The sequence below is a fragment of the Poecilia reticulata genome, chromosome 10 (assembly GCF_904066995.2).
Source record: "Poecilia reticulata chromosome 10, P_reticulata-male-v2, whole genome shotgun sequence".
NCBI classification, from domain to species: domain Eukaryota; kingdom Metazoa; phylum Chordata; class Actinopteri; order Cyprinodontiformes; family Poeciliidae; genus Poecilia; species Poecilia reticulata.
The window spans coordinates 16761950-16784106 of NC_088839.1; the positions used below are offsets into that span (position 1 = coordinate 16761950).

Genomic DNA, 22157 nt, shown 5'->3' on the forward strand with positions numbered 1-22157 from the left:
GATCTGGCGGCTCTTCTGCTAAGATGACGCCATAAGACTGTGTGGTACAACATGATAATTAGCTTTAACTTGTCGTGACAAATATTTACAAGCCACCGTCTTCTTAATTCAGGATCACTTAAAAATCCATGAAAACTTAGAAGCCCATTATATTTGGAAGACAACAATGTTCGTGGTATTGCTTTATTTGCTTCTGAAACTCAAAGCGGAAGAAAGAAAGGCGCATTTCTGATGTGACGTCAGCGCCACCAAAGAGCCCATAAAGCATGCTTTTTTTAAATTTTTTTTACAAATTTTAATTGTGAACCTATATAGCTTGATGCCTTGGTTGCATCTGAATTCCCCACGTTGAGACAATAAAAGCTATTTCAATTCTGTTCTACTGCTGTTGTGTGATTTTTATATTATATTTTATATTTTTGGCATTGCTGATTTATTCTTTTCTCAGTGATCACAATTGTTAATATTTGTGCATTTGATACATAGAAAATGAGTTAGGTTTAAACGTTTGTGTTTCTTTTGGATATAAAATCTATTTTTGTTGTTTTGTGGGATGGGATTGCCACTCACAATATGGCGGAGACGCTTACGTAACCTACAACGTGTTTAAGGGGGAAAAAATAATCACTTACGGCACTTAGTCTTTTTATTCTTCTGTGTTTGATCAAGGAAGTGAAAGTAAATACGTGTCCAAAAAGAAAACCAATTAGCATTCTCATTGGTATTGTGCTTTATCATCATGTTGTGCAGGAACTGCTTCCAGCGTCGGCGTAGCTCAGTGGTTACATCAAAACTGAATGGGTTCAAGTTTCTAGCCAGTGGCCTAACAGCCGCGGGTTCGACCACGGGCGCTGTCCGATGTTATTATTATTCATCTTAAGTAAAACGATTCGATAAAATATAATAATGCCGTTGTAAAGGCAGCGTTCCCCAAAACTATCTGGCATCTCGAAAAAATGTGCTGAAATATTGTTAGTACTAAAGGGAGCAGTTGTGCATTTGATACATAAAAAATGAGTTTGGTTTAAAAGTGTGCGTTTCTTTTGGATAAAAATCTATTTTCCAAAGCCTTGTTGTTTTGTGGGATGGGATTGCCACTCACAATATGGCGGAGACGCTTACGTAACCTACTACGTGTTTAACTGGAAAAAATAAATCACATACGGCACTTATTCTTCTGCGTTTCATCAACTAAGTGAAAGGAAATAAGTGTCCAAAAACAAAACCAATTAGACACATCAGCATTATCATTGGTATTGTGCTTTATTATCATGTTGTGCAGGAAATTCTTCTGGCGTCGGCGTAGCTCAGTGGTTACATCAAACCTGAATGCAATCAAGTTTCTAGCCGAGTGGCCTAACAGCCGCGGGTTCGACCACGGGCGCTGTCCGATGTTTTTTTTAAAATGTATTTTTAATATTATTTATCTTAAGAGAAACGATTCGACAAAACATAATAATGCCGTTTAAAGACAGCATTGGTCAAAACTATCTGGTATCTTTCGCCGAAAAACTAAAAGAAAAAAAAAATAAATGCTGAAAAAATGTGTTGAAATAAACAATAAGAAAAACAACTGTTGAATTTTTAAACTTTGTATGTTGAGAAAATTATTAAAATAGTTACCCACGACAATGAAACTGACAAAAATATAAATGAAACGTATGAAGGAAAATGTAAAAGTACAGTCTATAAACTCTTTGAGTTTTATGTATTAGTGGGCTTCCCTGTAAATGACAAGGAAAAGTACAAACTTCTCAAATTACAAATGAACCATTTAGAAGACATTACTTTCTTTCTAGAATTACGATCCCCAAGTCTTTTTAACACACTAGATTCCTAAATTCCCGTTACTCTGCGTAATGTCCAGCAGGTGGCGCCATAAGTAGATGTAATGCTAAAGGCCTTAAAGTCATCAGATTCAATTTATCTCAATACCATTTTAAATGTGATCAATAAACATACTCACGCATTAATTTTGATTTCATTCAGCTGAGTCAACTAATTTACCTGGCAGGTAATTAATTAATATTTTAAGACTGAGCAAACGAGTTGAACACATTCTTCATCAGATTTAGTTCAGGAACAATCTCAACATCCTCCTTTCCTGACCCCAGACAAACAGACATCCACCATCCTTTTACCCGCAGCTGTCTTGTCAAATTTCAGATGTTTTGTCTTCCACCTGAGTCATGAACTTTTCTGATTCCACAAGTTTTTCTTCAACCAAATCGGGAGATGCTGCTGCTCCCTTTTCCTCCTCCTCCCACTTTAGAAGTTAAGTGTCGGGGGAATTTTCTGCTATGAAATCCTGCTTTCAGACTGAAAATGTGTGCTCTAGAATTATGGTAGAAAAATTCCCCCATAGTCAAGTGAAGAGGCAACTGGAGAGACTCATCCGGAACAAGGCTGCAGGTCCAGATGGTGTCAGTTCCAGAATCCTGAAAAGCAGATCTGTGGGATTCTGCAGCACCTCTTCAACTTTAGCTTGACTGAAGAGTAGGTTCGGTTGTGGAAGATATCCTGCCTGGTTCTGGTAACAAGAAAACTCACCAATCAGTCATTAACGACTTATAGACCGGTTGCCCACATCATGAAGGTCCTGGAGAGACTCCTGTTGGCCCACCTGAGTAAGCAAGCAAGCACACATCAGGACCCCATGGCGGTGTGGAGTTGGAGCTGAAGAAGTCATACACCTGCTTCAACAAACCCACTGGACGGGATTGTACTGATGAATGTCCATTAGATGGCGCCATAGGATCGCGGATTGATAAATCATTCGGGGTATCATTGTTAAATACATTTTTAATCTAAGAAAAAATGGATGGATGGATGGATGGATGGATGGATGGATGGATGGATGGATGGATGGATGGATGGATGGATGGATGGAGATGTTACTTAGGACAGAGGAAATTTGTTAAATGTGACAGTCACATTAAATAGAAATTTTGGTCGGATGAAGTTAAAATGAAGCATTTTTGTTTTCAGCAGCCACTCCTGGTAAGTCTGGTGTAAAACAAATGGGTATTTGTAAAAAAAAAAAAAAAAAAAAAAACTTACGCTCTTTGCTAAGTAGAGGGTCTGGTATGCTGTGGACATGTACCCCTTCAAAAGCAGCAATAACCCTACTGGAGTGCCTTGCATCAAGGACTCGTTGAAATAACGTCACTCTTTATATGAAAAATCTGGTATATTCTAAACTGATGAATTGGTTGTTGAACTACACAGTGGCGCAGTAGGTAGCACTGCTGCGTTGCAGCTAGGAAGTCAAGAGGTTTGTTTGCACAGAGTTTACATGTTGTCCAGTGCATGAGTGGGTTCTCTCACGGTTAGGTTAATCGATCTCTCTCTATTCTCCCTGGGTGCGAATGTGAACATGAATGGGTTGTTCGTTCTGTTTGTTCCCATGATGCCCTGCGATGGACTGGTGACCTGTCTTGCTTCTCCCCGAGCGGTGATAGGCACCGGCACCTTTCGTGACCCTACAACAAGGAAAAGCGTGTTATGTCATGGATGGATGGACAATGAATAATGATCTAAACCATACTGAGTGCATACATACATACATACATACATACATACATACATACATACATACATACATACATACATACATACATACATACATACATACAATAATAATAATAATAATAATAATAATAATAATAATAATATTATTATTATTATTATTATTATTATTATTATTATTATTATTATTGTTGTTGTTGTTGTTGTTGTTGTTGTTGTTGTTGTTGTTGTTGTTGTTGCTGTTGGTAAGTTAGAAAAATTTAACTACATAACCTACTCGTCTCCGTTTCTTCATAGTCCCCAGATGATGGCGCCATCGGATCACAAATGATTGTGATAAATCCGCTTGATTCGTCTATTCGTTGTGGGCCAGCAGTGATAAGTTGGAAACATGTTTGTAGAATCCCGAACATCTGTTTTAAGAGTATGAAAAGACCAAATAAAATTAAGCTTCTAGACGCCATCTATTACCTTTCTTGATGCCCCCCTTGGAGTTGTTTCATCCTGTTACCGCTGAGGCAGTAGTAACGGGTCACGGTCAGGTGGCTGTTGCGCATCAGCTCAGAGAAAGTAATGGCTCTTCTTTCTGTCGGACAATGAGGTGAACCGGGCGATAGGGGCGGATGAGACCGGCTTAATGCTCCGTGTAATGCATGTTAATATCAGGCACCGAGGGGAGCACCGGACGGAGCGCTTTGGGATTATTTATCACAAAACATTTGTATTCTTCCGTTGGAGAACGCTTGATCCCGGATAGCTGTACACTAATCCTTCACTCCGTTAATTAAAAAGAAGTGGAAAGCAATGGTACTGGTGGTGGGGATTTTTTTCCTCTCGCTTCTTTTTTTTTTTCCAGAAATGTAATCATTTCTGGAGAAGCTTAACCATCTGTTTGAGGTTAAGTCTCCAAGCAGATTGTGTTTTCTGCTTATTTAAACCTAGGGATTTTAGTTTTTACTTATTTATTTTTTCCTGAAGATTGGGGGGGGGGGGGTTGTATGTCTGTGATTCTTGGTTGGGGGAAGTGGGAGTGGCACTTTCTGTGCAACATTCTCTAAAGTAAGGATAGCACATGCGAGCAATGGTGAAAAAAGTCAAGACATCGATAATCTATTTGTGTTCCCGTAATTGTCCTGGTTGCTAAATCTCAATTTGCTCTTGTGAAAGCAAAAATGGGGTTCTTTTAAGATGAAAAGAGCCCATCACTTCCTCCAATGAGGGTCGAGCGTCTGTTCAAAGTGTAACAGGTGCGTTTTATCAAATCCCACTAGGAAGGACAAAAGAACAGTTCTCTTCCTGTTCCTCTATTGACTCACAAATTTTCACTCTCTAACAAGTGACTCGTCATCCACACTGCTGCTATGGGGTCAAGGTTGTGCCGTAAGTCCCAGAAAGACACTTCCACATTTCACACCACAGTTTTGCATTAGGATGCTACTCGTGTCTGTCTGGAGACGAACTTGAACTCACAAAGGCGTCATTTAATTCCTCCTCCCTCTCTTTTTCGCTCTCTTTCTCTGCCGTTCAGCGGTTTTCTTACAGGCCGGGATTAACATGGGTAAGATTAGATTCAAGCAAACATGTGCCTGGCTTCAGAGAGACTTTCTTGCTGATATGAACGATGTGACAGCGCTTTCCTCCACCGGCGTTATTCATAATCTGATTTTAAGATTCCTCTGTTGCATCAGTCTGCGTGTGAGCGTTTTGTCTCCTCTTCAGAGGCTGTAAACCTTTGGGATATTTATTTGATCCTGGCTATAATACCTGATTAGAGACAAGTGTGATTACGGTTTCATACCGTAGCTTTTATGTTGATTATGTTGATGCATGTTCAGGTCTACTTAAGTGAATTAAAGTCGTGTAATTCGCATTTGCGTGGCTTGTGCTGTCCAGTCAGGGCCGTCCGTGCAATCATTTTAAGCCCAAGCACGCTCATTTGAATGTTGATTAAAAATGAATATCCTGACCCATCAAAGATTCTTTTTGTAAAAGCCCATTTCGTGTGTGATGATTAATGAATGGGACTGTTTTGCAGTGTGGGCATTCATCTTCAAAGGCCTCTAATTAAAAAGCATTATAGAGTCCCGGGAGTCTGCTGGTAGCCACTACTGGGCCTTTCCAGCAACGCAAAAGAAGGATAAAACATCTGTTATCTAAAAACAATACACTCACTCAGTTTATTCTTTTCAAGAAGCTACAACGCTGTCATGAGAGAAAAAAAAACCCATTATTAAATCATCTTGCCCATCGTTGTCATCTTGTAGGACTCCCTGGACATCATTACAAATCCTTATCCTGTAAATGCAGCCTAGAAAGCGACCACTATCCGTTTCCTAATCCAAATCTGGCTTTGACGTCTGGAGTCAAACATGCCCCCCTTTCGTCTCTTTAATGGGTCAAAAAGGAGGATGAGAAAGGGTTAAACGTCTACCATAATTAGAGTCGCACTTATCGTCGACGTCCTCCAATACAGAGCAGCGAGGAGCAACGTCCACCCCCTCCATCTATCTTTCTCTCCCTCCTTTTCTCTCTCAGTGTCACACGCACCGTCTCTCTCCCTCTCACTCTCTTTTCCTCTCTCTCTATCTCTCCACACGCACACACACATGAACACACACGCGCGCCTTACCACCAGCTCCCCCGAGTGTCTAATACACTGGAAAATCAAAGCGCAAGCCTCCCCCGTTCACACACCAGTGCTGCGCGTGGTGCACAGCACAGAGAGAGACACCGTCTTTCTCCTTTCGCTTGCTGTTCTTTCATCTGCAGTTTCCCCCCCACAAAGTTTTATACACAGATAGGTGTTTAAAAACTTTTCATCTTGAGATATATACATATATTTTTTTGTACCTGGACAAACTCTTTTAGGTTTATTTAATTTGATTTGAAACTTCGCAGCTTTAATGGTGACAGGCTTTATGAGGTAAAGCATGTCTGGATAAGCTTTTTCTTTTACGCACGCCGCGGACATGGAACGTAAACTCTGCAGAGGCTGCTGGGTTCCGGTGACTGGTCTGGTCATATGTCTACTGCTGTGTGCGTGCGTGGTGGACCTGGTACTCGCACAAATTCGGTACTCTATCCCCGAGGAGCTGGATCACGGAGCATTTGTGGGCAACATCGCAGAAGACCTCGGTCTGGATGTGGCCAAGCTTTCAGCGCGAAGGTTTCGCATCGTCTCCGGCGCAAAGAGACAGTATTTAGAAGTGAACTTGGAGAACGGGATCCTCTTTGTTAACGAAAAGATAGACAGAGAGGAGCTGTGTGAAAGAAGCCCGAGCTGTTTTCTACACCTACAAGTTGTCATCGAAAACCCGTTAGAACTGTACAGAGTGGAAGTGGAGATTTTAGACGTCAACGACAACTCCCCCAGCTTCCCGTGGACTGAGTTCAATCTCGACATCACAGAGTCTGCTGCGCCCGGCTCACGCTTCCCTTTAGAGAGCGCACAGGACCAGGACGTGGGCACCAACTCTCTGCGCTCCTACCAGCTGAGCGCAAACCAGCACTTCGTGCTCAACATCCAGACGCGCAACGATGGCAGCAAGTTTGCCGAGCTGGTGCTGGACACGCCGCTCGACAGGGAGCAGCAAAAAAGGCACGAAATGGTTCTTACTGCGTTTGACGGTGGCTCACCGGAACGCTCTGGGACAGCGCTAATAACTGTCACCGTGTTAGATGCCAACGACAACGTGCCTGTCTTTGACCGCTCGGTTTACAGGGCGAGCTTGGTGGAAAACGCACCCAGGGGAACGCTGGTGCTGAAGTTAAACGCCACAGACTTGGACGAAGGCTCAAATGGGGAAGTTACATATGCGTTTAGCGGGCACGCACCTCTTAAGGTGCGCGAATTGTTCAGCGTGGACCCCTATATGGGGGAGATACGTGTGAAGGGCGTTGTGGACTACGAGAAAGCCAGTGTGTATGAACTGTACGTTCAAGCAAAAGACAGAGGACCGTCGGCTGTGGCAGTACACAGTAAGGTTCTGGTGGACATCCTGGATGTGAATGACAACGCTCCCGAAGTTATCCTCACGTCAGTGTCCACACCTGTCCAGGAGGACGCGTCGCCTGGCACAGTGATAGCTGTGATCAGCGTCATGGACCGAGATTCGGGAGAGAACGGGAACGTGGACTGTCAGATTCCGAATAATGTCCCCTTTCAGCTCCATTCATCTTTTAAAAACTATTACACGCTGGTGACAAGCGAGCCGCTGGACAGAGAGACTGTGTCCGAGTTCAACATCACACTTACGGCCAGAGACTTGGGCTCCCCTTCACTCTCCACCAGGAGAACAATTCTGGTTCAAGTGTCTGACATAAACGACAACCCCCCGCGGTTCTCTCAACCTTCATACACAGTTTATGTGACCGAGAATAACGCCCCGGGCGCTTCCATTTGCTCTGTCTCTGCGTTCGACCCAGATTCTAACCAGAACGCATATCTGTCTTATTCTATTCTGGAGGGTCAAATTCAGGGCATGCCCGTGTCCACTTATGTCTCCATCAACTCCGACAACGGCAACATATACGCACTGCGCTCTTTCGATTACGAGCAACTTAGAAACTTTCAGATTCTGGTGCAGGCACAGGACGCCGGTTTCCCTCCTCTCGCCAGCAATGTCACGGTCAACGTGTTTGTTCTGGACCAGAATGACAACGCGCCTGTCATTGTGTCCCCGCTGCCCAAGAACGGCTCCGTTGCCACGGAGGTGGTTCCGCGCTCTGTGGACGCGGGGTATTTGGTTACCAAAATCACCGCGTTAGACGCAGACGCGGGGCAAAACTCCCGGCTGTCTTACCAGGTTATTCAGGCGACTGACCCGGGCTTGTTCAGCGTGGCTCTATATACAGGCGAAATCAGGAGCATTCGCCGATTAGTTGAGAAAGACGCAACAAGACAAAGGTTGGTAATATTAATCAAGGACAACGGGCAGCCGCCGCTCTCCGCCACAGCCTCTATTGTCCTCACAGTTGTAGACAGCGTGCCTGAGTCGCTGTCAGATTTCGGAGATCTAACGCTCAGCCCGAAACCCCCCTCAAACCTCGCCTTGTATCTCATCGTGTCACTCAGCACAATATCTTTAATATTCTTGGTGGCTATCATAGTGCTGGCTGCTGTTAAGTGCTACAAGGACAGGGAGACCCACAGCGGTTACAACCTGCCCCCCTTAGCCTGCTGCTGCTGCGGGGGGTTTCAGCCAGAGCCGCCCCCGGAGGTGTTCAAAAAATCCAACCTCAACTTGCAGATTTCATCCGCGTCCAAAGTACCTACGAACTGCATGGAGGTGAATGGAAATAGCAGTTTTTCTCAGTCATATTGTTATAAAGCCTGTCTGACCCCCGAGTCAGCCAAAAGTGACTTTATGTTTCTGAAGCCGTGCAGCCCGAGCAGCACGCCGAGGAACAACGAGGCGAAGAACGCGGACAACTCGTGGAACGCGCACAGCCGGAGCGCGTCTGTGAACAACGGAGCTACAACTCCGAACGAGGTGAGCGTGACATCAGAAAACAATGCGAGAGTTTAAACTGTGCTTTGAGACTTCGTTTTACTTTCTTCTCTGTGACAACGCGCCAGAGTGACATTTCATCTCTTGAAGGTCACATTACGCATGCCGCACAGGTGTGAAGTCAAACATACACCCCTCCCCCCGCCCCACAACAACAATAAAATGAAATAAAATAAAATAAAAATATTTTAAGTGATTTTGTTTTCACTATGACTTAGAAAAAAAAAATTAAAGACGAGAGGCTAATTCATCTCCATTTTGAAATCCGTGGTAATGTTTTTCCTACGCGGAATGAAATGACATGACGCGAAATTACATTTTAATTGACAATTTAATGAAAGTGTAAAGCCCCATCTTGCGTGGAGCGTACGCTGCGCGCGGACCGTGACTTAGAATGAAGTGAGATGTCACTTACAGTACAGGAGAGGTGAGGTGGGGGCCGGGGAGGGGAGGGGAGGGGGGGCATTTAAAGCTGGCTCCGCTTTCAGTCTTAATAATAATTGTAGTGCCTTTTGTTATAATACAAGAACCAAAAAGAGAATTGATGTGACTTGTGTGAATAATCGCTGGATGTCTCTGCCAATAATTGTCAGGGAATGAGGCTGCACGCGCACCTGCTTCCAGCACCTGAGTGTGAGCACAAATTCAAGGTTAAAGGCATTAGTTTGGTTACATGCAGTTATCGTTGGCTTTCCCTGATGCCTTCTCGCTGCCATGCTAACAATATGGGACATATAACCCCACTAACTATGCCTCAAGGGCAAAAGCAACAACCGGGCTGCACTATCAACAATGTGGCGTATTCGCAGAGGGGCGGGGGTGTCAATTATTGATGAGAAATGGCAAATAGGCGGTTTCGGAAAGACAGAGTAGGACATCGCAGAAGGGAAGGGGGTGGGGGGTACAAGGAGAAGGGGATGGGAGGTGGAGGGGGTGGGGGAAGGAGGGGGTGCAAGGACATGGCCGGATTGAGACGTGGACTGCCTGTAGATCGGCCCGGTGTTGTCCTTTGTGAGAGGGGGGAAAAAAAGAGGGAGGGAGATACGCCGATCGAGGGTGGAAGGAGAGAAAGGGGAAGGGTGTAATCGAAGAAGAAGGAGTGAAGGAGACAAGGAGAGAGGGCATTTACGGCAAAAAGGATGTGCAGACCGGTGTTTTCTAATCCTAACAGACGGGGCATCAGAGCATAAACGTGTGCGTAATGCTGATTTTTTTTTTGTCACCCCGATTTCCTGAAAAAAATCCTAGAGGCACAAAGAGTCAGAGTGCTCGCACTAAGCTCCACCAGGCAGATAAGGGGAGGGGAGAAATGTCACCGGCACAAACACCTCTGGCCACGAGAGGGATTTTGAGGTCACGCTGATTGTTCCGCCCGCAGCTATGGACCTTCTGGAGAAAGTGCCCTTCCTCTCGCTAATTGGTTCCAGTAATTCACCCAGAGTCCCAGCTCGTGAGCTCAGACGAGTCCTACGTAAGGTCGTCTATGACAAAGAGGGGGAAAAAAAAGACAAATCACAAAGAAACTACTTGAGTGTTGCATAAAGCGAATGCACAGGCGTACTTGAGTTGATGGATTGGAGGTGAAAAGGAAGATTAAATACACGTCCAAGCGTGGTAAGCAGACAAGACAGGTGGGGTGAGCGAACGTGCGCTCCAAACTGCGCCGTACGCGTGCAGAGTTGTGCACTCGAATCAGCGAGGGCGGCAAACTTTTCAAGGCTCTCCGAGAGACTTTTAATTAAAAACCTTGCTCGAGGAGCATCAGGAAAATATTAATGAAAAAACGATGCATAAAATCCACAAAACAATGACGTGTGTAATTTTCTTAATTTTTTTTCCCGGGTACGCTTTCCTTTGAAGATTAAAATCGTGTTTCGTTTCATCCCTGTGGGGTTCTAATTGGTTTTATGCGCAGTTGGCGAGGAGACTATTTTGAATGCCGATTTTAATAATACGCTTACGTCGCACTCCCCTTGTTAACAACTTTAGATGGACTAATCAAGCGTTGAATGCATAATATGAGCTCCAAGTCCGAAATAGTCCCATGGTCGCTTTCCTTTAGCTTCCAGTTTTCCGCTCCACAATAGAGGATAAAAGTGAAACTTGGCCATTGCCGAAAGCGCCTCGAGAAAGAAAAAAAGAAAAAGAAAAAAAAAGTGTGCTTTTACATAGATCCACAAGGCGGCAGTCAGATTCCATGTGAAACAATCCACCATTTCAAGTCAGACACAATAGAATGCTCCAGTCCTTTTTCCAATGACCTCTATGATCTATGAGGGTGAAATGGACAGAAGGACCTGCTTTTAGGAAGACGGGTTATGGAAAGTCTTGTGAAAATAGACGCTCTTAATGAAGCTGCAGAAATTTATTTCAGTCAAATTTTGATGAAGTGCTGACATATCTTTGTCCTTGCAGCTGAAGCAGCCAAACACAGACTGGACTCTCACAAAGACCCAGAACTCTTCCATCAAAAGGTATCGTTGTGACTTAAGTAGCTAGTATGCTAAAAAGTGTTACATTTCCTTACATTCATTAAGTACATTTTCTGAATTGTGAATGTTTATATAAAAAAACCCTTTTAAACCATTTTTTAAAACTTTTGAATGAATGTGACTTTTTTTCATAGTTACAACTCTATCAATATGGATGGTACTCTCATGCGTAAGGCAATGCATGCAGACCCAGAGAACTATGTCACTTCAATGGCACCTGGACAATACTGGACTTGGGGAACTCAAATGAAGGGCATGAAAGGTAAGAGTCTAGATATGTTGGAACTAAAGAGGCCTTTAATGAACCAGTATACCTTTCCATTTAAAGTTAATGACAAATGTCTCTGTTCCCATGTAAAGTTGACACATTTCCCTGCTTTCTTGCCCAAGACACCAGGTTTATGTTAAGCATAATTAATGTTCAGTTTGATTCTTTAGTTAAACTTTATAATTTTTCTTGAGTTCGTTTTTTGGAGAACAAAACCAAGATATGTATGACATTGGTATAAATGAAAATAGCTCTGTCATATTAATGTTAGTTATGCATAATAAGCAGTCGTTTCTCTTCGCTTGGTCTCCTTCTGCAGACTACAAAATGTCTCCATCACCTGGTGGAATTCCTTCTCGGCCCTGGACTCCTCGATGTACGCCTCCTCCACAGCAGCAGCAGCAGCAGCAGCAGCAGCAGCCATCGATTCCCTCACATCCACACCCACATCCACATCCACACCCACCGCCCGACTATCACCACAACGTATACATTCCCGGAACTCCGTCGGGCTTCTGCACCCTGCGGCCAACAGCGCAGCGAAGTGAACTGGATGTCCACAATTCTTTCTCCACGTTTGGCAAGAAACGGCGTCTTCAGATGTCTCCGCAAGGGGAAGCCGCAGTGATAAATAATGATCTGTACAACGACTGATGCGCCAGTTGTTGACCTAAGTGATGAAGAAACAGAGAAAAATAAGCGCGACAATATTTTGCCGTTGTTTTTAAATGGTATGAAAACAAAGATGATGAGAAAACCACAGGTTAATATTAGTATTTAATGGACATTCTCTTTTGGAGAAATCTCATGGCTCTTTATCTGACTTACCACTACCACACTGTCAATGTGTCTACCTGTTATTATATTATCTTTGCTGCAGTTATTTTGATCATCATTATTATTTAGACAATCAAAGTGCAGCTCAATTCCATTCAAAAAGCAAAAGTGGACCACAATTTTGCACATCTTTTGTTTTTCCTTTTTTGTATCTTTATTTGCTAGCAAAGCTTGTGTAAATATGACAAATATTATGTAAATGTATATGCAAGCTGCACTAAGATGCAAGCTACTTTAACAAGGGGCTATTTCCCCCCTACACATGTACTGTACACATTTATGAAATTAAAGTATTTTTTTCACTTTGTCTTTCCTAATTTTTTTAGGAAGTAAAAGTTCAACTCAGAACAAAACTTGCACAGATAAATCACTTAGACGCTGGTCCCACAGATCGAATTTAATTAGCCTCAGTCAATTATTTTTGGGGTGAAAAAGTTCTGCAGCCGCTCCTACAAGGCTGGAAAGCTTTTCGCCCTGGTAAGCTGTTTTCTGCAGTGAGGAATAAACATAGTAAAATGCTAACATATGCTAATTGGAGCACTTGCATTTCCATTTGCCCGCAGAGAATACTGGGGTTCATTAACTGAACAAACAGAACCTTCTCCCTCGAAATATCACTTTAATTAAGACCACGAACACGAATACAAGTGCCAGGGGAGGCACAAGGATCAACTCCAAATGCCACACCTGAATAAAAAAAGCTACAGGGGCCTGTGGCTTCCTTCTCTCTCTCTCTGCCCTTTTGCATCGTAGTTGTCAGGGTATTAGCTCCCACCAGCAACAGATGAGAGTGGGCCAGTGGCCAGAAATGAGCAGTGAAATTAGGTCGCCCTGTGGCTCGGATTGAAAATAATTTTGTTAATAAGGAAACCAGTGTCCATAGAGAGCATGGAGGGAGCCTGCTAACCTTCTCTGCTGTAAGGTGATCCACTGGGACGTCTAAAGGGGAAGCCATATTTAGGTCAGCTCTATTTATTTTCAGAGGAGCAATGAGCAGTGCTGCACTTTTTAACCAGCAATTTGGGAGATTTTGTTTTATTTTTTTACTTGTTGCAAATTTAAAGTTACAAAGTGGAAAACACATTCCTCGACTGAAATTAATCATTTCAGCCAAGAGTCTCAAATACCAAGATACAAAAATGATTACACACTCTTAGGTTATAAAACTGTGATTAAATGCAATACTCGAAGAAATAAGTTATAAAGCATATTCAGGTCAAATAGAGGAAGCCTGTCGCACTTCTGAACAATCCTGATTATTTTGAACTGGGGGCTGTCCTTCTGCAGAGTGCTGAAGCGTCAGTGACATTTGTCCTCTACTATCCAACTGCAATTTATGCATGCCTCCACCAGAGGGCGGATGAACACTGTGCTTAATGTCCACTGATTTGAAGACATCCCTTATAACAATTAGACACAATTCATATTATATAAACTTTAAAAAGAAATTTATCCAAAACGCTCGAAAAACTTCTATATCTTAAATGTATGCGACTTATATCTCTTACCTAAATATGTTTAAAGTAACACATTTTAACGTGTAAATAGTATAAATGAAGCTAAACCTAAACATTTCATATCAGTGTGCCATTAAAATGAAAACAGGTTATATTTCTATATTTGTCTCCTAAAGCAATGATAACAACCACAAAATCGATACAAACCAAATAATAATTACTGATACTGGCTGAAGTAGTGGCAGAGTTCATATATGTCCACTTTGTCGAGTTAAGTACAATTGGCTATCTCAGTGTAAAGGTGGTTTATTCCACTATTGAAAAAGATCATGTGGTTTTAAAATCTACAATTCAAATCAAATCCTACTCAGGTTAAAATACATAGCATAGAAGTATGATGCTGCATGAAACAGATGATATTGTGAAAATGTAAACTATACTTTTCAAACACAGCAGATGTTTTAGATTAGAACAAAAAGTTTACTAGTCTTTAAGGATTTTCAGTTTATACAATTGTCTCTATGAACCTTAGCTATTTGCAACTAAAAACCGCCTTGATTTATTATCATGACTTGATTCATTGTCATGACATTAAATGTAGTACAGATTTTGAAAGAATTGTTTTGAGTTACAGTGGGATCTTGTTATTCCAGCAGATGGCATCATTGAGTAAGAATCTTTTAGGAGAATCCAGTGATATAGTATTATAGCTCTGTTTTATAAAAGATGCAGACCGATATGAGCCAGAAAAGAGCAGTATTAAAACAAGAGGAGTTTGGATGCTAATCTAAAACGTTCATCTGTTTTACTATCACTTGTTATCACAATTGTACTTTAGTCATTTCTACAGTTTGCATAGGAAACTTTTCTAATAAGTAACAGTAAAATCTTGTTAAAAAATTACAAAGATTTGCATCAGAAAGGAACCAAAATTAACATAGCTATTCAATTGTAACCCTTAATGTTTATCAGTATTAAGCCTCAAGATTGTATTATATTGTATTGATTGTATTATATTCTTGAAGTAATATCAGCCGTGTACTGTGGGGTACTAGTAGGGTATCACTTATTACAGAAAATTAAGCTTTAAAAGCCTGGAACTGCCTTAAGTAGTTAAGGGAGGGAATACTGTGAGCAATTTTGTACTTTCCTGACCACTATGATGTGATTCATATACTTCATAAACAAGTTATTACTGTGTTCTGTGTTACATAAGGTCACATTTAGTATTAACTCCTTAATAAGTAAATTTTAAATCTAAATTCTGGCTTATAGAAACCTGAAGGTGAAGCCAAATAACCTGCTATGAAGTAATTTTAGGGATTAAGTGGATTGTGTCTACAAGGAAAAGGTTAATTACAGTTTGGCTTTAGTGAAGCATTCTACTTTATGTGCTTTGTGTCATTTTTAAAATAGAAAATGTGTTGTATATATTTAAATAATGTTCAAGAGCAGATTGGGTCAACCAAACTGGCTGATAAAACTTCAAGTTTAACATATTTTTGATTGACTGGACAACATTCTTTAGCCCTACAGAAGAAGAAAAAATAGAAACATATTAATCACGTGAAAATGTTTCTATTGTTTTGTCACCAAAACATTGGTGATAATATGGAAATAATCTGACTATCAAAGATTAACTGTATTATGTTTACACAATTTCAAGACTGCAAAACAGACAAATAAAACAGTTCACCACAAGCTACCAGTTGAATTTGGTGAGGTTAAAGGATGTACGCGCCAAAATTAATTACTATACAAGGATATTGTTAATACCCATTTATATTTTCTTGTTATATTTTGACAGGAAGATGCTTTCCAAAAACCTTTTATAATCTTTTAAATTGTGTTATAAACATCCCTATACCTCTGCCAGTAACCTGAAAACTGAGAAAAACTACATAAGCTCACTGTACACAAGTTAAAACAAAATCCATTCATTTTCATAGTTCAACATCAAAACATTTTAAACTAAATTCACATTCACTATAGTATCTTTTCTAATTAAAGTTTAAGGAAAACCGTTCAAAACGCCACGCTCAAATTAACATATTGTCTTGTGATATAATGACGTAATGCTTGCAACTTGGTGGATGATGTCCAATGTTACCTCATTGTTTTTTTTTTTTTTTTGGTTAAATGAACTGTACTGTAATTACGCTGGATTTCCTCTAAAGCTACTGTAATTTGCTAAAATAAAATAAAAATAAAATAAAATAAAATAAAATTGAGAGATGATTGAAGGAACAGACTTACAAGTGCCATCCATTTTTTTGAAGTATTTCAAAATGTAGTTATTTAGCGCAACAAACCGAGTACCTGCTGTATGTTAATAACAACGCGCCACAGTTTCCCTGTTCATTTTATACCACAGGAGTCATAGAGAGTGATGCATCAGGGGAAGATCACACACAAAACAACACATCTATCATTCTTCTAAAACATACATAAGATTTGGAAAATGATCCCTACAGTTTGAGGAGAGTTGGTCACATGGTGTCACTGTTGAACACTACAGCAAAAAAAAAAAAAAAGCCGTCTTCTTTCTTGAAATCACGACACACCTATTTGCACTGGATGTATCGAACCCAGTGCTCTCTGGATGCTATTATGATTTAACTAAACCTGCATGCCCTCATTATTTTTTTCTCCTTGTGTTTATGTGGGGATTTCTTTAAACTAACAATAGTTGATTTTTTTTTTTACCCCCTTTTGAAGGAAGGATGGCATATTGGGCCTCTGTCTTTGTCTTGGCTGCACTGTGGCCCGGCGCTTTGTCTGTGACACGGTACTCCATTGCCGAGGAGATGGAGAGGGGTTCTGTTGTGGCTAATCTTGCTGCGGATTTGGGACTTGAGCTCGGCCGTTTGGCACAACGAGAGGTAAAACTCGATATCTTCACAAACAAAAAATATCTAGACTTTAACAAAAAGACTGGGGAGCTTTACATCGTTGAAAGAATAGACAGGGAATATCTTTGCCCAGCGAAGCCAACTTGCTTTTTAAAGCTTGATTTCATCATCGAGACCCCGCTGCGCATCTTCAACATTGAGCTCGGAATAACAGATATAAATGATAACGCTCCACATTTCCGAAGAGACAGAGTAGAACTGGACGTCTCAGAATCCGCTACGCCGGGGGAGAGATTCTCACTGCCCAATGCTGTAGATCCAGATGTTGGCATAAATACGATTAAAACATACAAACTTAGCACCAGTGACCATTTTACCATAGAAATTCAGACTGGCAGTGACGGAACTCAATATGTAGATTTGGTATTAACGAAATCGTTAGACAGAGAGGATAAAGCTGTGCATAAATTAATCCTGACCGCTGTGGACGGAGGTGTCCCTGTGCGTTCAGGTACTGCCAACATTATCGTCAGAGTACAAGACACAAACGATAACCCTCCTCAGTTTGACAAGCAGACGTACACAGTAAATATGGCAGAAAATACTCCGATAGGAACTCTGGTCGTTAATCTTAACGCTACTGATCTTGACGAGGGGAGTAATTCAGAGATTGTGTACTCTTTCACTCTTTACACGTCTGAAAAAACGCAAGACGTCTTCACACTGAATCCCAATACAGGAGAGATAACTGTAAAAGGAACGATAGATTACGAAGATATGAAATTTTATGAGATGCATATTGAAGCAAAAGACAAAGGAGCACACCCTCTGCTGGGGCAGTGCAAAATAGTGGTTCATGTGACAGATATGAATGACAATTTTCCTGAAATTACTGTACAGTCTGTGAAAAACACAGTACCTGAGAATGTACCTGTGGGAACCGTTATTGCGCTGGTAGGCATAAGCGACCGAGACACTGGTGATAACGGAAAAATAAAGATCTTCATACAAGAGGCCATGCCGTTTATTCTTAACAAATCATCAGATAGACCCACACATTATAACCTGATAGTGTCTGAGCCATTAGATCGGGAAAAAGTACCTGAATACGACATAACACTAATTGCTAGAGATACAGGAACACCTCCCCTATCTGACAATGAAACAATAACCGTGCACCTGCTGGATGTTAATGATAATGCGCCACAATTTCCCCAGTCATTTTATACCATACGTGTGATGGAGAATAATGCACCTGGCTCCTTGCTCAGCTCACTCACTGCATTTGATCCGGACCTCCATGAAAACCAGTATCTAGTTTATTTCATCATAGAGAAGGAGATTGCCAACACCTCCATGTCTATGCTGTTCTCCATCAATCCAGAGAACGGGAATCTTTATGCACTGAAAACTTTTGACTATGAGATTGAGAAGGAGTTTCTTTTCCACATCGAGGCCAGAGACTCTGGTTCTCCTCCTCTCAGCAGTAATGTGACCGTCCACATCATCATTGTTGACCAAAATGACAACGCTCCAGTTATTGTCTCTCCTTGGCGTGCTCACGGCTCACTGGTGGAGGAGAAGATCCCCAGATCCACTGATAAAGGATCCCTGGTGGCTAAAGTGATCGCCTTAGACACAGACTCTGTGCACAACTCTCGGATTTCCTACCAGTTTCTCCAGGTGACTGATGCTTCCTTGTTCAGCTTGGACCAATACAACGGAGAGATCAGGACTATGAGGATGTTCAGTTACAAAGACTCCCGCCACCACAGACTGGTTGTTGTTGCCAAGGACAACGGGGAGCCTGCTCTCTCTGCTACAGTCACCATCAAGCTGCTGACAGTGGAGACTGATGTTAAGGCCTACTCTGATATGACTGAGATGCCTCTGGAGTACGACATCTTTTCAGACATCAACCTGTATCTGGTCATCGGTCTGGCCTCGGTGTCATTTCTCCTGCTCATCACCATACTGGTCACCATCGTGCTGAAGTGTCAGAAAGCCAAGCCCAGCAAAACTGCTCCTCCCAGCAGGAACAGTGTGATCAGTGAGAGGAACTCCACCATCGCAGACTCCACTCTGGTGTCCAATGATGCCTACTGGTACAGTCTGTTTCTAGCAGAGACCAGGAAAGGAAAACTAGTGGTCAGACAGCCTGTCCCAAAGGGCTCCAGATACATCGTGTCCAGCATCCCGAGAGGGACAGGACTGTCAGAGACTAGTGACTCAGCTGCTTCTACTCTGCAGGTGAGTATTGATACCACATTTTCTTTAATATGTATATCATAATAGTGCAGTTTAATTAAATGTATTTTGTGAAATATTTGAGATCTAATATATATATATATATATATATATATATATATATATATAGCTTACGCTAAACCATGATTTAAACCGCATTCGTTTCATGGGATCATCCCATTTACATTTTAAAACTGCAAGCATCCATGGCTGAAAATTTCGGTAAGAATCTTAGTGGCGCTGTTTGCTGGAAAATAATCCATTCCACATATGGTATGAGAATGAGGCTCTGTCAGTGGGATGACGTACAGAGGAAGGAACGAGAGCTTCAACCTGCAAAAACCCAGCTCTATTTCAGTCTGCAATCTACGGATCGTAATCAAAGAAAGATGATTTGAGCAATAATTGAGCAAGAATCTCAGCTCACTTTTAACATCGTCATTTAAAACCCACGGAGGCGCATTTATTTCTTAAATCGCACGCAATAAGGGAGGAGTCGTAACAATGGGACTAAAGATGAGGTACGTGCTTCTTGCCGTTCTTTGTTTTTTTGTTCATCATTCGTTGACTTCGGTCAGTCATTATTCTATACCAGAAGAAATGAAAGCAGGATCGGTTATTGCCAACCTAGCCACAGACCTCAGCCTGGACGTCAAAACACTGAAGCAAAGGAAGATGCGAGTCGACACAATCGCAAATAAAAAATACCTAGATGTGAACAAAGAGACTGGCGAGCTGTACATCGTTGAGAAGATTGACAGGGAACAATTATGCAACACAAAATCGTCTTGTTTCCTGAAACTCGAAGTGATACTGGATAATCCAGTAAGGATTTTTAACATTGAAGTTGAAATCCTGGATATAAACGACAACGCCCCACGATTTCGTAGAGATGTTATAAATTTGGATATATCCGAGGCAGCTCCAAGGGGAGAAAGGTTTTCTCTCAGTAATGCCGTTGATCCTGACGTCGGCTTGAATTCTGTTAAGACGTATCATTTAAGTAAAAGTGAATACTTCAACATAGAAGTTCAGCCGGGAAGAGACGGTTCAAAATTTGCAGACCTAATTTTAAAAAGGACTTTAGACCGGGAGAAGGAGGCTGTTCATAATTTAATCCTCACAGCTGTAGATGACGGAACACCTGCTCGATCAGGTACTGCCAGTGTTATCGTTCGCGTATTAGACACCAATGATAATGCACCTACATTCGAAAAGACAGTTTACGACATAAAAATATTAGAAAATTCTCCAATTGGAAGTCTTGTTATTCGTCTCAACGCAACAGATTTAGACGAAGGATCAAATTCTGACATTACTTACTCATACAGTTTATATACACCAGAAAAAACACAAGAAACGTTTAATTTGAATCCAATGACAGGTGAAATTACTGTTAAAGGAATGTTGAACTATGAGGATTTTAATATTTATGACATGGAAGTCATAGCAACAGATAAAGGAGTGAACAGTTTATCAGGACAATGTACCATAAAGATTCTAGTTGAAGATATGAATGACAACCACCCAGAAATATCTATTAAATCATTTCAGAGTCCAGTCAGTGAGAACATAGAGTTAGACACAGTGATAGCTGTAGTTAGTGTCAGTGATAAAGACTCAGGTGATAATGGACAAGTTGATCTTCATATTCCAGAGAACATGCCTTTCAAACTGAGAGAGTCCTCTGATAACTATTATGAGTTAGTGGTGTCAGAGCCATTAGACAGAGAAAAGGTCCCAGAATATGAAATCACCTTCACCGTCACAGACAGAGGGTCTCCTCCTCTGTCTGACAATGAAACTATGACTTTGGAGCTGCTGGATGTTAATGACAATGTTCCTCAGTTCTCCCAGTCATTTTATACCATACGTGTCATTGAGAATAATGCACCTGGCTCTTTGCTCAGCTCACTCACTGCATTTGATCCTGACCTCCATGAAAACCAGTATCTAGTTTATTTCATCATAGAGAAGGAGATTGCCAACACCTCCATGTCTATGCTGTTCTCCATCAATCCAGAGAACGGGAATCTTTATGCACTGAAAACTTTTGACTATGAGATTGAGAAGGAGTTTCTTTTCCACATCGAGGCCAGAGACTCTGGTTCTCCTCCTCTCAGCAGTAATGTGACCGTCCACATCATCATTGTTGACCAAAATGACAACGCTCCAGTTATTGTCTCTCCTTGGCGTGCTCACGGCTCACTGGTGGAGGAGAAGATCCCCAGATCCACTGATAAAGGATCCCTGGTGGCTAAAGTGATCGCCTTAGACACAGACTCTGTGCACAACTCTCGGATTACTTACCAGTTTCTCCAAGTCACTGATGCTTCCTTGTTCAGCTTGGACCAATACAACGGAGAGATCAGGACTATGAGGATGTTCAGTTACAAAGACTCCCGCCACCACAGACTGGTTGTCATTGCCAAGGACAACGGGGAGCCTGCTCTCTCTGCTACAGTCACCATCAAGCTGCTGACAGTGGAGACTGATGTCAAGGCCTACTCTGATATGACTGAGATGCCTCTGGAGTACGACATCTTTTCAGACATCAACCTTTATCTGGTCATCGGTCTTGCCTCGGTGTCATTTCTCCTGCTCATCACCATACTGGTCACCATTGTGCTGAAGTGTCAGAAAGCCAAGCCCAGCAAAACTGCTCCTCCCAGCAGGAACAGTGTGATCAGTGAGAGGAACTCCACCATCGCAGACTCCACTCTGGTCTCCAACGATGCCTACTGGTACAGTCTGTTTCTAGCAGAGACCAGGAAAGGAAAGCTGGTGGTCAGACAGCCTGTCCCAAAGGGCTCCAGATACATCGTGTCCAGCATCCCGAGAGGAACAGGTCTGTCAGAGACTAGTGACTCAGCTGCTTCTACTCTCCAGGTAGGAGTTCAGACAATAATAATTAATTTTTCCTTTCAGTTTTATGGCATCCAGTGTATATTTTTCTGACATCATTC

At 41.9% G+C, this 22157-nt stretch overlaps 3 protein-coding genes and 1 long non-coding RNA gene across 6 annotated transcripts in view; 3 read left to right on the forward strand and 1 right to left on the reverse strand.

Moving 5' to 3' along the window:
• Positions 1-918: 918 nt before the first annotated feature.
• LOC103471325 (uncharacterized) lies at positions 919-4492 on the reverse strand. The gene is made up of 3 exons (XR_534624.3): positions 3806-4492; positions 3061-3482; positions 919-2623 (listed from the first exon to the last, which is right to left on the reverse strand). It is a non-coding gene; the product is annotated as an uncharacterized LOC103471325 (long non-coding RNA).
• Positions 4493-5772: 1280 nt separating this feature from the next.
• Positions 5773-12937, forward strand: LOC103471328 (protocadherin-10). 2 transcript variants are annotated; one of them, XM_008420246.3, is made up of 5 exons: positions 5773-8816; positions 8907-9020; positions 11454-11512; positions 11665-11792; positions 12118-12937. In XM_008420246.3, exons 1-5 carry the CDS (start codon positions 6498-6500, stop codon positions 12450-12452), a joined length of 2955 nt encoding a protein of 984 aa, XP_008418468.1. In that variant the 5' UTR covers positions 5773-6497; the 3' UTR covers positions 12453-12937. The 2 variants fall into 2 exon arrangements, with proteins under 2 accessions (XP_008418468.1, XP_008418467.1); XM_008420245.3 differs by having other exon boundaries at positions 5773-9020.
• Positions 12938-16620: 3683 nt separating this feature from the next.
• pcdh2a1 (protocadherin 2 alpha 1) lies at positions 16621-19251 on the forward strand. Its single transcript, XM_081611907.1, has one exon. The coding sequence runs from the start codon at positions 16816-16818 to the stop codon at positions 19234-19236; it is 2421 nt and encodes an 806-aa protein (XP_081468033.1). The 5' UTR covers positions 16621-16815; the 3' UTR covers positions 19237-19251.
• A 142-nt stretch (positions 19252-19393) lies between these two features.
• LOC103471326 (protocadherin 2 alpha 1) overlaps positions 19394-22157 on the forward strand; it is a 41505-nt gene continuing 38741 nt past the window's right edge. The window contains exon 1 of one of the 2 annotated variants that reach the window (XM_081611448.1): positions 19394-22080. In XM_081611448.1, the coding sequence (XP_081467574.1) occupies positions 19696-22080 (2385 nt within the window). In that variant the 5' untranslated portion in view covers positions 19394-19695. The remainder of the gene's footprint in view (positions 22081-22157) is intronic. The other variant, XM_081611447.1, reaches the window with a different exon arrangement.

Bases quoted from the DNA above. Each gene is read 5' to 3' on its own strand.
- LOC103471328 (XM_008420245.3), top strand. From the start codon at position 6,498: ATGGAACGTAAACTCTGCAGAGGCTGCTGGGTTCCGGTGACTGGTCTG. The intron at 9,021-11,453 runs GTGAGCGTGACA...TTGTCCTTGCAG, and splicing joins GAGCTACAACTCCGAACGAG to CTGAAGCAGCCAAACACAGA. The intron at 11,793-12,117 runs GTAAGAGTCTAG...CTCCTTCTGCAG, and splicing joins TCAAATGAAGGGCATGAAAG to ACTACAAAATGTCTCCATCA.
- pcdh2a1 (XM_081611907.1), top strand. From the start codon at position 16,816: ATGGCATATTGGGCCTCTGTCTTTGTCTTGGCTGCACTGTGGCCCGGC.